The 17,627-nt window shown below is 40.3% G+C and overlaps 1 protein-coding gene across 4 annotated transcripts; it reads right to left on the bottom strand.

The window, feature by feature from the left end:
• Positions 1-570: 570 nt before the first annotated feature.
• LOC115106356 (phosphatidylinositol 3,4,5-trisphosphate 3-phosphatase and dual-specificity protein phosphatase PTEN-like) lies at positions 571-17,523 on the bottom strand. Of its 4 annotated transcripts, none has more exons than XM_029629003.2 (10): positions 16,762-17,521; positions 14,196-14,280; positions 12,848-12,892; positions 12,041-12,084; positions 11,680-11,918; positions 10,963-11,104; positions 5,966-6,034; positions 5,387-5,553; positions 4,962-5,222; positions 571-4,597 (listed from the first exon to the last, which is right to left on the bottom strand). In XM_029629003.2, the coding sequence occupies exons 1-10, from the start codon at positions 16,838-16,840 to the stop codon at positions 4,412-4,414; spliced, it is 1,317 nt and encodes a 438-aa protein (XP_029484863.1). In that variant the 5' UTR covers positions 16,841-17,521; the 3' UTR covers positions 571-4,411. The 4 variants fall into 4 exon arrangements, with proteins under 4 accessions (XP_029484863.1, XP_029484864.1, XP_029484865.1 ...); XM_029629004.2 differs by having other exon boundaries at positions 4,971-5,222; positions 16,762-17,516; XM_029629005.2 differs by lacking the exon at positions 5,966-6,034 and having other exon boundaries at positions 16,762-17,523.
• Between the last annotated feature and the right edge of the window lie 104 nt (positions 17,524-17,627).

Below are 17,627 nucleotides of genomic sequence, written 5' to 3'. Positions count from 1 at the left end.
ACGCCTCAGTTTCCTGTGTTAAAGAATCAGTGAAGGACATTTGATGCACAGATCCCCAAGTAATGAATACGCTCAATAGCACAGCACTGCCCTTGAAAGTATCTGATCATACTCACACTGAACAGCAATGGCACCATTATTTTTGGAGAACACGGCTTAATGTTTCCAAAACAGAGGTCAGTCAAATGTACAGGGCTTGTAGTTAGTGTATACAACCACTTCATTATCCCACTCATAGGTCGCCTAAGCGAGACCATTGACATGGTTTTCTCAAACTTCTGGCATCTTAAAAGCAAGCTTATTTACACACATCAGTAAACATTTCCCGACGTGGAGAAAACCATAATGACCTAGAGGCTTTGCACACCAGCTCACACTCACAGGGTCATCCCGACTCAACCCTCTTTTCCATAGCTAGCACTGTTCATGATCTATTTCAACTTGAAATCAGAAAGCATTAATATACATCAAAAACATTAAGAATTCTTGTTATACTGGTCATTGTCATCGTAAAATATGAAGGTCGATCACAAATCAGGTATCTCACACAGAGACAAGAATGAGACTTGATTGGATTTATGTGAAGTTTATAACACTAAGATAAAGGGCAGTTTACACATACAATAACAAACAGACATCTAATTTGTATGAGCATAATTATAACCTGTACATGTATTTCTATTTTACATCGTGGGTTGTGTATTCTCAGTGCATAGCATTACACACAGAGCAACTGTTGAACAGCACAATAGTATCCGAACAGGCTGAAATGGAATAAGGCTGTTTTTTTTTAAAGTTTTTTTTTTTTTAAAGATTGAAAATAGAATGAGTTATAGCCAACATACCTCTGCACAAAATTAATCCCAGGGAGAAAAAACCCAAACAAAACAATGGAGTGGCGGGAGGGAGGTAGCCCCGCCCACTTCTGCAGGTAACACCTCTTGATTTATTGCACCCCTTCCATCTGAATGCATGACATGTTCTAGAACAGTATTTAACAAGATTTCATTCCCCCCCCCCCTCAACTGTAAATGAGAGGCAATATGTGGCAACCACAGGCATCATAACATATTGCACAAATCAGCTAAAAACTAGTGACATAAAACTTAACCTACACACTGGCACCGTTAAAATTATTTTACTTTGTCTTTAAGCTGAATCTTGTGTCTGCTGCCTGTGAACTCCACAAGTTTTAGCCCATGCCAAAAGGTTCCCCTAGGAATTTGTATTTTAAGGTACTGTGGTAACATGTTTTGAGAATTGGGGCTAGAGATGTCTAGGGGATGGCCTGTGGCCTTAAATCCAGCACCAACCCAACATCATGTGAAAATTGCATGTTTCTATGTTTTGCAGCAAAAAAAAAAAAAGAGGACAATAAGTGTTTCCAATGACATCAGTGTGCATCATGTGACTTTAACCAATTATGACTAGGCATTGCCTGCTAATTGGTTGATGTCATTGGAAACTCACCTTCCTCTAAGCTTTCCAACGACATCAACCAATTAGACAACCCTACTCAAAAAAAAAAAAAACGATGCAACCCGGTGTTGTCATTAGAAAAACATTTTTTTTATACTACTAAACATGGAAGCGATTCACGTGTTGATGTTGGGGTGGTGCTGGAGACGAATATGAAACATTCAGAAATGTCTCTTAAACATACGCTCCTTAATATTGAGGCCATTGAATAGATTGACATTTCAGCTGCTGAACATCCAGAAGCAAATGGATCCAGATAGTATATTTTTTTGCCCGATAGTTTACCTGCAGTCTTTACCAGAAAACACGAATATCGTCAAATAGTTAGTTCCATTTTCTCATTTTTAAAAAATGTATTTTCTTTAAAAAAAAAAAAAAAAGGGTCAGGACATTTTCAGTCAAAGTAACAAATTGTTGTTTCTATGGGGGATGCATGAATACAAGATTAAGGTACACCTAGCCATTTTAATCCACCGTCCTTCACTGATCGCAAGGCTTTGTTTTACTAAGAGGAACAACGGGTGAGGAGACTGTGATTCACTGACTGAGACCCTGCAAAACCCTGTAACAGTGCAAAAGTCTATTGCTCTATTAATAGTAGCTTTAAATAAGTACTTTAACTATCAAGTCAGTGCTTGGGCAGAATGGTAGATTTCAAAGCAATAGCAGAGAAAGCTGTGTCAACTTCAAGTAAGGCAAAGAACATCTCCCATAGGCCCCACCTTAAAGAACAAAGAAAAAAAAACAAAAAGAAATAATTATCAAGCTTACTTTTGGCAGGTTTTCAGTGATGTCATAAAATGTAAACAAAAAGAAGTATTCTAGATGAAGTGTTCCTGGGTTGGCTAGGGTACACTTTACGATGAAGAGAAACAGAGACACCTAAGGAAAGTAGTCTAAAAACAAGGCGAGATGAAACGGCATGTGCGATGGATTGTTGAAAAGAGGGAAGCCTTCATGTCAAAGAGTACAGGAAAAGGCAGCTTACATCACTACCCTCAGTGCAGATTCCTGGGTCTGGCCCGTGGCATGCCACAGAGGCCAGGTGTTACAAAAAATTTGGCATGCTGAAAATAAATGATACATATTTAAATATTCGCATATATAGGGCTCTTTATATTTCATAAGCAAGCACAAGACTTTGTAAAAATCTGTAGCTGCGCTAATTTCATTCCCCAACGGAATGAAACCTGTTTTTGAAAAGGAGAAGGAAAAACGCAACGAAAAGGGAAATAACCCCAACCAGTTAGGGACAGCAACTGCAGAAAAATGCACGTGGGGGTGCACATTAAAACGTTCTCACACAGAAGTAGTGTATGCCACTGAAGCTACTCGCACCATAGGATAGGTACAGATTCTTGGCTCCGTTGTTGTTGGATCGTAAGCATGCAGCTTGGCAGTTTAAGCACCTTTTGTTGGATGTACAAGTGAGCCGGATCTCATTGGGCCAAATACGATAAGGCTGCAAAACAAGTCATTCAAGGAGTAAAAGATCTGATGTCTCAAGAGGAAAAACAACAACCTATAGAGCACCTAGGTTCACATATTATCCACTCCTGGGTTGATCAAAACCTGCATTAAACACCCCTGGATCGGTTCAGACAAAGCTGTACATTCAATCCCACTCTGTCGCCTCGGTCTCTTACCAAGCGTCACCTCTATTGGCCTTACTGAACATGTGTCAAGACTAGGTCAGCATCACCACTTCTGGTGCGTCCATGCACAGACTAAGATGACAAAAAGTGCAGTGTGTCGAAAAACTTTCTAGAGACTGAGGGGACATCGACCCAGACGCACTAATGCAGGTTTGGAGACATGCTGTAGTACGGCATGTCATAACGTACACATTTGGAACAGATTACCCCTCTATAAGCACATTACACACTGAAAATGAATGCAAAACATGATAACATTGTCCACTGTGATGATGGCCAAAACTGTATCCGGTTACTGTTAAAAAGGGGGGGGGCGACGCCATGTACTGTATCATAAAACACAAGGCCATTCTAAATGGCTTGCCAAAAGACTGAAGTTATACCTGCAGATACCATGAAAATAAAGGATGCCATTTTTGACCTCCTGGCTATAAATAAAATCAGCTTTAGAAATCTATTTTGTTGTTGAAAAACATGGTATACAATTTATTAAACAACGATTCCAATAACATGCACACCGTTTGTCGTTTAACTATAGTGTTCACGTTATTGCAACACTGGCTTCCCTGCCGTTTTGTGTTCCATTTACCTTAACATAAAAACATCAACAATACATGGGACACTGGGTTTCTGCATACCTTGAACAGACATGATAGAAGGTATGGACATTGGTTAGATGTCATGTAGCTTAATAATTATAATAATGATCACAATAATAATCATAAGCCAACTGGAGAAATTCTAACATGCAGTTTACACTGCACAAACTCATGTGAGACCACCTGCAAAAAGCACAAGAAGCATTCACAGTAGACAGGATGGAAGGGGTGGTAAGTGGGGTGGTAGGGCAACGAATGAAGTGGGAGAAAGTGACAGAAGCACTGGCCTTGGTTTCCACAGGAGATGGAGCAGTGAAATTTATGATTTCCAATAAGCCTTTCCAATACCGGATCTCACATCTCCTGATAGCGGAAATCTTCTTCTATAGGTCTTTGACACAAAAAGGTATAACACTACAGCTACTGAACCTTTTCCCACTCAACAACGGTGTCAATACTTTCCGGATGAACGAGCGGGGGAGGGGCAAAACATTTCAAAAGAACAAAGAAAACTTGGTCAGCATTGTTCCTAAAATTGGTGGCATATTCCGTGACGCAAATGTCCTGCTGCTGTAGGTTGGTGGGGAAAAAGGTACTTGCTTTTCAGTTTATATTCAAGTTCCTCTTTTCCCCTCTGAAAGGTATTTATTTTTATTTTTTTTACTTCCCATAAAAATCTCACACTTTCGTTATTTGCGTGTGTTGATCTTCGTCAAACGGTTCGTTCTCCGGGTCAGAGTCTGTGGTGTCAGAGTATCGGTAATGGTCCGCCTCGTTGTCACTAACGTCTGGCGTTAGCGAGGTGGAAGTGCTGGCCTCAGAGTTGAAGATGTCCTCCACGGTCTTGGTAAAGTACAGCTTCACCTGGAGTTCCAGAGAAAACGTTATTATCCACAAACTGAAACACGCCAATGGATCTATACAACGGGGAAACATTTCATCTGAACGAAGCGGCGAGAGCATTTGGTCACACTATTTGGATAATCCATCTGTAGATGCTCTACAGATAGTATGACCATGTGTTGATAAGCAACTGCTTGCTGATGTTACAGTTAGGTTTAGAATAAAGTTTAGGTTTAGTAGATAGACTGTAGAGCATCTATAGATGGACTATTCAAATAAAGTGGTACCACGCATTCATCTTGGCACAAAACAGTCAAATATTTCACCAAACATTCATAAAAAAGGTATTTTCCCCCAAACCCCAATCAAAGAAAGTCTCATTCACCTGACTGACCTTGAAGTTGGGGGAGAAGTATCGGTTTGCTTTATCCTTGTTGGCCTTGTCCAGGTCGTTCTTTGTCAGTGAGAGGATCAGGTAATCCTTGTCGTTGTCCCCCGTTCCTCCCGTTTGGTTTCCTGCCTGCTCCTTTGGTAACGTCGCCGTTGGTAACGTCTCCGTTGGTAACGTCCCGTTCTCAACCTTCTCAAAGTTCTCCTCTGGTCCAGGGACAAAGAAGGTATTCACCCAAAAGTGAAACATCTTGTCCTGATGGAAAAATAGATGCAGGGGGGGTGAATAAAAGGCTAACTTAATCATAACTCAGTTACAAAGTTACAGCATCTCAACCGCGACACAGGCTATACTCCAATCAGAACTCGTGTTTAAGTTAAATCTCGCATATAAAAATCAAGAACCACAAGGCTCATTACCTTCTTCATCATTTTATTCTGTTTGTGGAAGAACTCCACCTTGATGTCTCCGCACACGGGCAGCGGCTGGGGGAACTCGAAGAACACATACTTCTCCTCCTTCCGCGTGTTCACCGGGTTGGACGTGTGGATCTTTACCTTGAGCTGGTACACCACAAACTGAGGATCTGTGGGGGAGCACAAGTGAACACCAGTCACTCTCCTGGTGGGTAGAGAGACAGTGACAACAACCAAGTACATATTATTTACATCTCTGTAAATTAGGAATGGAGGACAGAAAAGAAAAAGGGCCAGAATTACATAGTACCACTGCCAGGAATATTAATTATAGAAAAGACGGTTACAGTAACATGCTATAAAGGGCCCTAAGAAGAGAAGAGTTGACCAAAACCAAGCTCATTTGAGGGAGTACTTCTGGTCTAGGATCAGTCCACTGAGATGGAGGGGGAATTGATAGTTACCTTACGAAGTTTAACACCACCAACAATCTACAACCTAGTTCAACAACACCACCTTCATCTACAACAACCTCCTAGTCAACAGGGAAACATTGGATGAAAAGCTGATCATTATTATTACCCCAGTGCCAATTCCCTTTCCTGAAACCATGTGGAATCTGCTCGCTCTTGTTTTTAACGGAAGTGTCCCCTTAGAAAGAGAAAAGGAGATTAACACAGAGTCCTGCAGCAGCCCTGCCTGGGCTTGGGTAGAGCTGGGTTATCAAGGCTATGTACAAATACTGTAGCATATACATGTTTACAACCATTCATAAACAGATTCTAACTTACCATTTCAACATGCGGACAGCAACTTCCCATTGTCAAGTTATTAGGACCTTAACCAGTAGAACAATTATGGAACGTCCCTTTATGCAATCATAATATTTATAGTAATGCATTTCCTAACATACAGGCCTTTATAAGCATCAACTAACATTTTCCTTCAAAAAATAGAAAACCGACAGAAAACAAAATTTGTCATCTACTAATAATCATTTGAGGGGCTTTGGCGTTGAAATGAAAACCACTTCAATACTTTGTGTTGTGCAATGGGAACACACCACATAGTGGTTTGTGTGTTCAGAATAGGGATAAAATAACAGGGATTTGACATTAAAGCCAAAAAGACACTTGCCAATCGGCAAGTCAAGAGTATTTTTTGGTTGCCCGAAAATGTAAATTAGCCATTTTACAAGCAGAAGTACCATATTTTGCCTGCCTAACACCTACACATAAGGGAAGAATCAGAAAAGACCAGTACTGGAATTCTTTGAATTTTGCCTGTTATCAGTTTTTTTTTATTCATCTCAGTGCAGGCTCTACTTGCTCTACAGACTGCCATAAATGGTCCATCTTTCACTTTAACAATGGGGTGGAAACAGAAAGATGAGCCACACTACAGGCATTCTTTTCAGGTTGGATGTTTTCACCTGTTTTTTTTTTTTAAATCACCTGCCCAATAGGCCAACCTCAGAAGGCTGCTCAGTTCACTTGCCCCAGGCAATAGGTCAACCGACAGAAATATGGATTAATGAAGTGAAGAGGTTCAATTCCAGACACAGCTGACAAGACACCCACGTGCACATGGCTGTTGTATTGTAAATATGGTGGTGGTGGAGTGGTGGCCTGAGGGGAACACACTGAATGTGTTTGGTAAGGTGTTATGAAATGTAATGTATTATTTTAAACTGTATGTAACGTTCTTATGTTTCTGGACCCCAGGAAAAGTAGCTTCTGCTTTGGCAGCAGCTAATGGAGATCCATAATAAATACAAACACAAAAGAGCAGCCACTGATGACAATCACACAGAGTGGGGGTTGTTATAGCAAAGTAGGGCTTGAAACTGCCAGGGACCTCGAAATACGATAATACCACAGTTCTATATGTATTGCGATTCAATACTGCGATTTGATGTTCCAAACATATTGCTCACTATATCTCTGCTGCAGAGAGATGAGACCATGAGAACATTTGTTTTGATCAGAGGTAATAAAAGTGCCGAAAACATGTTGGCTCACTATTTAAAAAGATGGAGAACAAGCTATAGGATACAATTAAAAATGGACTTTTGCCCAGTGTTTCCCCAGATTTATTTAGCAGCGGAGGGCTGCTGATGCTAAGTCGTTGCCTTCACTCCAAAACAATATGGTAAAACGTTCAATATAAATTTAAAAGACGACTAAAAGCCAGATATAAAGTATCTAGAAAAGATAATGTAGTATAATATTTTAAAATCAGATCATCTTTAAGAACCACCAAAATAAAAATCTAGTCAGGGAAAATCTCAAATTCAAAAAATGTCATGGTGTGGGGTAAAAAAATAAAATATATATTATATATAATATATATATATACATACATACATACATGACTCAGTTAGCACAACATAGCAAAATGTGTAGAATCTGTGGCCAAGTGGAGGACCTCTAAAATATTGGGTCGGAGACAGCGCCATTGGCCATGCCCACTACCACGCCAACTTTGCCACCGCTGCTGGAAGCAATTCTATGGGAAACACTTGTTGCCGCAGGTACAGCGAACTAGAGATAGCTAACAAAAAATGTATAATTATTGGAGTCAAAGTATCAATATAATATACACTGAACAAAAAAACAAGTTACAGTTCATATGAGGAAACCAGTCAATTGAAATAAATGAATTAGCCCATAATCTATGGATTTAACATGACTGGGCAGGGGCTCAGCCATGGGTGGGCCTGGGAGGGCATAAGCCCACCCACTGGGGAGCCAGGCCAAGCCAATGATAATGAGTTTTCACCCACAAAAGGGTTTTTATTACAGACAGAAATACACTTCATTTTCATCAGCTGTCCCAGTGGCTGGTCTCATTCTATCCCGCAGGCGAATAAGTCGGATGTGGAGGTCCTGGGCTGGTGTGGTTACACGCGGTTTGCGATTGTGAGGCCGGTTGGACATACTGCCAAATTCTCTAAAACGATGTTGGCTTATGGTAGAGGAATTAACATTCAATTCTGGCAACAGCTGTGGTAGACATTCCTGCAGTCAGCATGCCAATTGCACGCTCCCTCAACACTTGAGACATCTGCAGCATTGTGTTGTGAAACAAAACTGCACATTTTAGAGTGGCCTTTTTTCCACAGCACAAGGTGCACCTGTGTAATGAGCATGCTGTTTAATCAGCTTCTTGACATACCACACCTGTCAGGTGGACAGATTATCTTGGCAAATGTGTCATGCTCACTAACAGGAATGTAAACTAATTTGTGCACAACATGAGAAATAAGCTTTTTGTGTGTATCGAACATTTCTGGAATATTTTAAGATCCCATGAAACATGGGACCAGCACTTTACATGTTGGATTTATATTTTGAGTATAATTACTAAATAATTTTGTGAAATGTAATGTATTGTTTTTTTTTTACCCTCATCACTATTTGAAGTCTTCTGGCAATCCAGCGAGGTACAGTTAAAGTCTGAAGTTTACATACACCTTAGCCAAATACATTTAAACTCAGTTTTTCCACAATTCCTGACATTTAATCGTCGTAAAAATTCCGTCTTAGGTCCAATAGGATCACCACTTTATTTTAAGAATGTGAAATGTTAGAATAATAGTAGAGAGAATTATTTATTTTAGCTTATATTTCTTTCATCATATTCCCAGTGGGTCAGAAGTTTACATACACTCAATTGGTATTTGGTAGCATTGCCTTTAAATTGTTTGACTTGGGTCAAACGTTTCGTGTAGCCTTCCACAAGCTTCCCACAATAAGTTGGGTGAATTTTGGCCTATTCCTACTGACAGAGCTGGTGTAACTGAGTCAGGTTTGTAGGCCTCCTTGCTCACACACGCCTTTTCAGTTCTGCCCACACATGTGTCACCCCGTGCTTCTTGATTGGGATGGTGTTCTTTGGCTTGCAAGCCCCCCCCCCTTTTCCTCCAAACATAACGATGGTCATTATGGCCAAACAGTTCTATTTTTGTTTCATCAGACCAGAGGACATGTCCTTTTCAGTTCTGCCCACTAATTTTCTGTAGGGTTAAGGTCAGAGCTTTGTGATGGCCACTCCAACACCTTGACGATGTTGTTCTTAAGCCATTGTGCCACAACTTTGCAAGTATGCTTGGGGTCATTGCCCATTTGGAAGACCCATTTGCGACCAAGCTTTAACTTCCTGACTGATGTCTTGAGATGTTGCTTCAATATATCCACATAATTTTCCTTCTTCATGCGGTCATTTATTTTGCGAAGCAAGGAAGGAGCAGTGGCTTCTTCCTTGCTGAGCGGCCTTTCAGGTTATGTAGATACTTTTGTGCCAGTTTCCTTCAGCATCTTCCCAAGGTCCTTTGCGGTTATTCTGGGATTGATTTGCACTTTTCGCACCAAAGTACATTCATCTCTAAGAGACAGAACGCGTCTCCTTCTTGAGCGGTATGACGGCTGCGTGGTCCCATGGTGTTTATACTTGCGTACTATTGTTTGTACAGATGAACGTGATACCTTCAGGCATTTGGAAATTGCTCCCAAGGATGAACCAGACTTGGAGGTCATTTTTTTTCTCTTATGAGTTCTTGGCTGATTTCTTTTGATTTTCCCATGATGTCAAGAAGAGAGGCACTGAGTTTGAAGGTAGGCCTTGAAATACATCCACAGGAACACCTCCAATTGACTCAAATGATGTCAATTAGCCTATCAGAAGCTTCTAAAGCCATGACAATTTTCTGGAAATTTCCAAGCTGTTTAAAGGCACAGTCAACTTCGTGTATGTAAACTTCTGACCAACTGGAATTGTGATATAGTGAATTATAAGTGAAATAATCTGTCTGTAAACAATTGTTGGAAAAATTCCATGTCATGCACAAAGTAGATGTCCTACCTGACTTGCCAAAACTACAATTTGTTAACAAGAAATCTGTGGAGTGGTTGAAAAAAAGAGTTAATGAGTCTAATCTAAGTGTATGTAAACTTCCAACTTCAACTGTGTAGGCTGCCTTCAAACAACTGGGAACTCTGAAATGTCCATGTGTAAATGACAACTGGGAACTCTGAAATGTCCATGTGTAAATGACAACTGGGAACTCGGGTAAAAAAAATCAAAATAATAATAATACATTTAAAAAAAGAGCTCAGACTGGGAAAAACCTTTTTTAGCAGTCTTCGGAAACTTTCTAGAGCTCCGACTTTCTGACCTGAAGATCACGGACGTCATGATTTGACCTTGTCCGCCCCCCCCCCAACTTCCCAGCTGTCTTGAACGCACAAATAAAACCCCTTATTCTCTGATTATACAGCCAAGTCAAATGACCAGTGAGCCAAGCAAAATAATAGTAGGGAAACCACACAATTCTGACGAGCATAACCGTCATTACAAAACGGTCCGTTCCACTGTGGTTAATGTCAGCTTTGCATGGAGAAAAGGGCAAAAGATCATGCAACATCAAGAAGCAAAGCTGTGCAAAGCAGAGGACGGAGGCAGGACAATGAACTGAAGCTCACATTGTGAAAGTGTGAAAGCCAGTAGCATACAAGCCCAAGGTCAGGAGGATACAGGAAAGAAACAGGATTGAGACCAATGACGAGGAAATCACTTACGACACGTTCCGCCACTGAACATGGGCACCGTCTCGAACACCATCTTGTGGAAGAGCAGAGCCACTGGTTTGTAATCCAGCTGGTTCTTGAGAAGGTGGCTATAGTAATAGACATAGCGCCTCTGACTGGGGATTGTCACTCCCTGAATGGGAAGAGAGATACACTTAGAGAAACTGAAGTTTTTTTTCTCCGTCTGTAAAGAGGACATTTACAATTTGAAATATCAAATCATGACGACAAGCCTTTATAGGAGCCTGACAAATGTTCAAGTCAGGAAGATCAGCGTTAACTCAAGCAACTATTCGTAATGTATCCTTCAATTAAGATAATGATTAGAGATGTACTAGAATCAACCACGACGACCAGGCCTATGGTGTGGAGTTGACGACTATTATCATAATCCTCCATTTAACCCTTATGTTACGAGTGAGGTACGTTGAAAATGGCCTGGGGAAGAGGGTTGAATGATTCAAATGGATAATGGGGATGATCCGTTTCCAAGACAGTATGGCTGCGTTTTTACACATGCAGCCCAATTCTGATATTTTTTGCCACTGAACAATTGGTCTGTTGACCAATCACGTCAGATCTTTTCACATCAGATCTTTTTCAGAGTTGATCTGATTGGTCAAAAGACCATTTAGAGGACAAATATCATAATTGGGCTGCCTGTGTAAACACAGCCTTAGAGGGCCAGAGTGGAACAATAAAATGTACCTTCTTATCTCTGGTCCTGACTTCTCCATAGAAGTCCAGAGCTTCTTGTGCTTTGAGGAACTTGCCCCGGTGTAACAGGTATGCACAGATCATGACACCCGTACGTCCCTTTCCAGCTTTACAGTGAATCGCCGCCACGTGATTGTCATCCTCACTTAACCACTGGTCAAGATCTTCGCAGAACGGTTTAATCAGCTCCAGCTGGGGGGGATTATGATCCTCAAACGGATATTGTGCAACTGGAGACAGACGGAGAGAGACTGAGCTCAGTTAGATAATGTCACACGAGAGTTTTTAGTTAAAGATTGATTCATTCAATGACAGCCTGAATGAAAGTGATGTTTTCACTGTAATGTCTCACCTCTGCAATTGAATTTGGATGCGTCATAATGTCGCTCAGCGCACCTATAAAGGGACAAACAAAAATGTTGCTGTAGTAGTGGACTACAAACGGGAGCATTCTTTCATTTGTACAATCGATCTGTCAGCATACAGATTATTTCAACGACTGCAACCTCATGAATTCCACACAGATTCAGCCAACTGTTGAATAATATATCCATTGTGTTTACTGAGCTCTCTACTTCTCTCAATAGTTAAGATGATTGTTATCAATGAGAAACCTGTGATCCTTAGTATCTTTGTAGCTCACAGTTAAGTCCGTCAGTGCCAGTTTACTAGGTAACGACTTCAAACTGAGTGAGGAAAACATGGTTGTAAATTCCTTTCCCAGGGCAAAACTATACCAAACGGTAACCATGATATGATTGTTCTGAAATGTCATCACAATGACTGGGCCTATCCACCAAGAACCACTGGGCCTTGTATTAAAAAAATTATCTGGATTTTGCCTATCCGATAGGATTAGACAAATAGAAATAGAATAGACAAATCATTGCTTGAATGGGGACTCCCGTTCTATTCACTCAATTTCTATGCATTTAATCCTATACGATAGGCGGAATCCGGATAGACAACTGGGCCCTGATGACTTAAGGCAAATAAGAGCTACTGTGGTTTACATTCTAAAACAGAAAGGCTTTTCCTCCTCCAGGGCTATATTCCACAGACATTTTCTGCATTACATCAGACATCTTTGCAGCACAGCAACCACTGCTGACCATACTGCATATGCACAGGCAAAATAGACAGATACCAGGGTACTCACAGATTATAGATCTTGTAATGATTTTTGTGCTTAGAGTCCAGAAACCTGAGAGAGAGAAGAGGAGAATTACTTTTCCATCCAGAACACATTTTTAGCTAATTCTGATCCAACTTACCTTCCAACACTAAACGGCCCTCTAAATCACCTTCTTAAAACAGAGCATAATGCCAGAATGGCACAGACAGGGGGGCAGACTAACGGCCTCTCAGACAAGCTAAATAATACAGTGTTACAACATTGACTATCAGCAGGGTGTTGGTCGTTCAGGTTGGCTCACATATCTAAAAACAACAGCTTCTGGGAAATGAAAAACACTTTTTTTTTTTCTCCCTTTAACTTTTCCAAAAGCCTCACCTATGATTCTACATCCTCAATTTTTTATTTTTTTATTTGTCACATGCGCCAAATACAACAAGTATAGATAGACCTTACCCAACAACGCAGTTAAGAAAATAAGAGTAAAGAAAATATTTACTATATAAACTAAAAGTGAAAAAAGTTACAATACCGAGTCAATGTGCGGGGATACCGGTTAGTCCGAGGTAATGGAGGTAATATGTACATGTAGGTAGGGGTAAAGTGACTATGCATAGATAATAAACAGCAAGACGCTGTTAAGGAGCCTTTTGGACCTAAACTTGATGCTCCGGTACCGCTTGCCATACGATAGCTGAAAGAACAGTCTATGACATGGGTGGCTGGAGTCTGACAATTTTTAGGGCCTGCGTAAATTGAAGGAAATTGGTGCGCAATAAAATAAGTAGGGTCAGGTTAAGTTCACAGGTGGCTTGCAGGTCACTGCTTTGGTTTCAGTTGACACATCAGGCAAGCCTCTGAAGCTGGCACAACAGCATGCATTTCAAACATTATATTCAGTCCGACCTCTGTCGCCCATATAATGATAAATAGTGAGAAAGGATCAGGGATTCCAAACTGTAAAACATTTATAATAATATTAATGAGGGGGGTATTTTCAGTGTAAACTTAAACAACTAAAACCAGATAAAGTATTTAGAAAAAATGAATTGAATTATAACTTTAAATAAAGTCTTTGAGAACTAACATGCCATGGCAGAATCCCTGGAAATTTGCTTTTAAAATGCTAAAATATAACTCAGCTCCCTGGAGAAATTCTGAGATTTGTTGGAAATTGGCTTACATTACAGGGCCCTCTAAAATGTTCAGCCTCGCCAACTGCTCCCACAGGGTTTGGTTAAGGTAGTTAGGACAGGTTAACTACCTGCTGTTTTCATTGTTTACCTTTTCCCCCCATTCCTTTACGTTCTAAGAAACCCCTTGTTTATTTTTGACAGGGACGTCGACATGCACATTTAGGAGAAGTACTTACCGTACTACATCATCAATGTTGTTTCTGTAGACACCCTCAAGTCTTTCAGCAGGAAAGCCCATAGCAATTATGTTCGGATAAATATCTGAGCGCAGGAGTCAAGGAAACCAGGAGGTTGGCTGCTTAAAGGTCAGAGACTAAAGAAAGGAATTACACACACACCTAGGCCAATACAACAACCCACATACAATTGGTGTACAATGCAAACAAACAGCTCTTTGATATGCCCAAACACAGATGGCTTATATCATAGCTTACATCAGACATGCATTGCTTATCGTGACAGATCAATCACGGCAGAGAAGTATGGACAACAGGACAGAGCCTGGGTAATATAGACCAGACCCCCCCCCCCACCCATCATCATCACCTCTTCGAAAGAAAAAGCATTACATCACTCACATCATCAATACAGGTATAAACAAAGCTCAAGTTGCTCTAATTTGCGCATGCCTTTTCACTTGGGAAATATATCCAAGCACACATTTTTTTATTTAAGCATACAAAGAATCCCTATTTGGTCAAATAATTCATCAGAATTGGTTACTACTATATGAAATGCATACAAAACACGATCTCTAAATTATTCTTCCATGTTTACTGTTCATTTACTGAAACCCAGGCCGTCTTGTCACACACTTACGTATCCTGATTGTGATTTTATGCCAGTTCAAATGTAAAATACACTATGACGTCATGCTCCAAAAGTACCCGAGACTACTGCAATGACAAATGCACTGGTCAGCATGAGCAGAGCCTCACTGTTCCAATCAAATAAATAAATCAATGGACTGAATGGGATCAATTCAATTTTCACAGAACATAGTTCTCTCTTGGTTGGACCAGGTCTCTCTTGAAAATTAGATGTTATCTCAATGAGACGAACCTAGGTAAAAGGTTAAATAAAATAAGCCTGCCATTTCCAGCAACACCATTTAGGAGAATAATTTTCATATTCGTAATAGCACAGTTTTAAGAGCTGGTGGAGAGGCATTGTTGCAGATGTGAAATCTCATCACTATTTTAAAACCAAACCCTAGAACTGGAGAGGAATCATTACATAACAGGAACAACCATGGCTACACTGCCTTCCCGAACACTGCCACAATGACCGACACAATGACTGGCACAATAGTTCTCTCACATCTAAATATGTTTGATGGAACAAGGTGATTTAGCTATTAATCCCATGTTTCGCTCATACATGATCTAACTCAAAAAATACTTACGTTAGGCAAACCCAGTTCGGTTTTTTATTTGTATAAAATAAAATGCACAGCGCTTCCTGAGATCACTGAACCTCAATCAAAGGGTCATAGCCACAGCAAAGAGTAGTTTACCAATTGAAGTGCAATACATTACAACTAAACATGCTAATATTGTACAACAGTACTAAGCCACACTTCCTCCCTCCAATTATGCTCATAACCTTTAACTGGCTTTTAATCTATGCATTATACATGCACCTACACTTTCACCATTTGATTGCATACCTTGCAAGGTTAGGTGACGCATTTCAGACATAGCTAACTTCTGAACAGTAATTTTGATAATTGTCTTTTCCTGTCATTTGTCACTAAACACAATCTCCAACAATACCTCAAATCAATACAAACATGCTGAGCTCATTAAGCTAGACGAAAAAAGTTAAAAATATCTCAAGACGACCAAACCAATAATTATGTTCATTTAAGCACATTGAAATTGGCACATTCCACTAACTAGATAGCGCTATTATAAATCGTATTAATAAGCGACCATTTCCTCTCACTCTGATAATGACTCAATGCTTTTAGGTCTTTGTCTGGCTAGAAGGAGGACTGATTGAGAATATAATGTGAATCTAATCCATTATAGCTTGTTACATTATTATGTAGGCCAGAGGACCTTAATAATGCGTCGCAAAAAGGTTGATCTCTTTGTTCCCCATCCAGGGGAAGCTAACTATATATTAGCCAACTAACCGGTGACATATTCAGTTGACATCAACCAAATAATTAAGACAACTTATCAAGATCAATTTGCTAGATATAACGTTTACTACCACTACATTAGCCAGCTACGTTATCCATGATGTTGAATCTCTCGCTCAGTTATCATGATGATGGACGTGCAAACTACTAGCTAGCGAAGCTAACGTTATGCAAGCTATGAGATTTATCTAGTTATCAAGACTCTTGCGTTTAGTTTCACAGGTCACACACACCGTTGTCAAATACTGTAGCAATTTAGCAGAGTAGGTTAGCATATAACCTGGTTGCTAATTGACCTAGCTAGGTAGTCAGCTAGTTGACCAACCAGTGACGAGGGAGCGAACCAACCAACCAGACGTTCTGTCATTAGCTTTTCACAGCTTGCTAACTATATATATATATTTTTAAAATTAATGCTCACTGACTTCTGACTAACATTAGTTCACGTTAACTAGCTAATCATATTTTGCAGAAAGGTTAAGTTATCAATCTAGGTATTATAGCTAGTTAGCAAGGTAACGTTAATAGAGACAGATGAACATAGTCAGACAAACTAGCCAGCTAATATTACGGCCATTCAACAAAAAGGATACAAGTCAAGTCCAAGTCAAACCCATCCTCCTGGTATCTCCTTTTGTTTCGACTGACAATTTCTTTTATGATTGCAGCCATATCTGTCACAGGAGTCTTTAACGTTTTTATATTAAGAGAAAGTATTGTTGTTGCCTTTGTATGAAATGCTGCCAATATTTCTCCCTCGCAATCCCGTTGGTGTCAAACGTTGACAGCTAACGTGAGTTAGCTAAGCTAGCCGTGCTAGCTAGAATAGCTTCTGCTGCTGCTGGGTCATAAAGGAGGGCCTCTCTCCGTTCCACCACAGGCCCGGCTTCCCAGATCCCACAATTTGACACAAAATCCTCCAGATGAATAGGTGATTAATTATCCAGCCCTCGAACCGTTGTATTTTAAGAGCGTACCAAGTATCTGATTTGGCCAAAGGCGCCGTGATTATGCCAGAAAAGCGGAGAGAAATCTCCCCGACGTTCCTTGCCCAGAATAGTGACTGTGACACACACACTCGATCTCTGCACACACGTAGCTAGATATGGCTAGCGTATCTAGTTAGCATGTCAATTCTTCAACAACAAAAAAAGAACTTATCCGACAAAACGATCCACGTCGTCGGAACTAAAAAAATATGACAGGAAAATTGACAGCCTCCACCTTAAACATAGCTAACAAATCTGTGTAATTATATTACTCGCCCGCACTTCTTCCCTGACACGTCCCTTTCCCTACTGACTCGCTGCTCTCGCAAACTTCCATGATGGCTTCCGCTCCAAATGAGAAAGGCTACGATTGGACGTAAATGTTATGCCGCAGTGTAAAATAGTTCTTCAAAAACATCTATCCGGGGAAACGCGATTAGGACAACACGTAAAATAGTCCAGAATAAATT

Source organism: Oncorhynchus nerka, linkage group LG23 (genome assembly GCF_034236695.1).
Source record: "Oncorhynchus nerka isolate Pitt River linkage group LG23, Oner_Uvic_2.0, whole genome shotgun sequence".
NCBI lineage: Eukaryota > Metazoa > Chordata > Actinopteri > Salmoniformes > Salmonidae > Oncorhynchus > Oncorhynchus nerka.
The sequence above is the reverse complement of the archived record's forward strand: the minus strand, read 5'-3'. Positions and strand labels throughout refer to the sequence as shown.

What these genes read in the sequence shown, in the direction of transcription:
- LOC115106356 (XM_029629003.2), bottom strand. Translation starts at nt 16,840, where the DNA reads ATGGCTGCAATCATAAAAGAAATTGTCAGTCGAAACAAAAGGAGATAC. An exon ending in GTTTGACTTGGACTTGACTT is followed by an intron (nt 14,281 to 16,761) that starts GTATCCTTTTTG and finishes TCCTGCGCTCAG; the next exon opens with ATATTTATCCGAACATAATT. An exon ending in CCAACTTCAAGGTCAGTCAG is followed by an intron (nt 4,598 to 4,961) that starts GTGAATGAGACT and finishes CTGGAACTCCAG; the next exon opens with GTGAAGCTGTACTTTACCAA.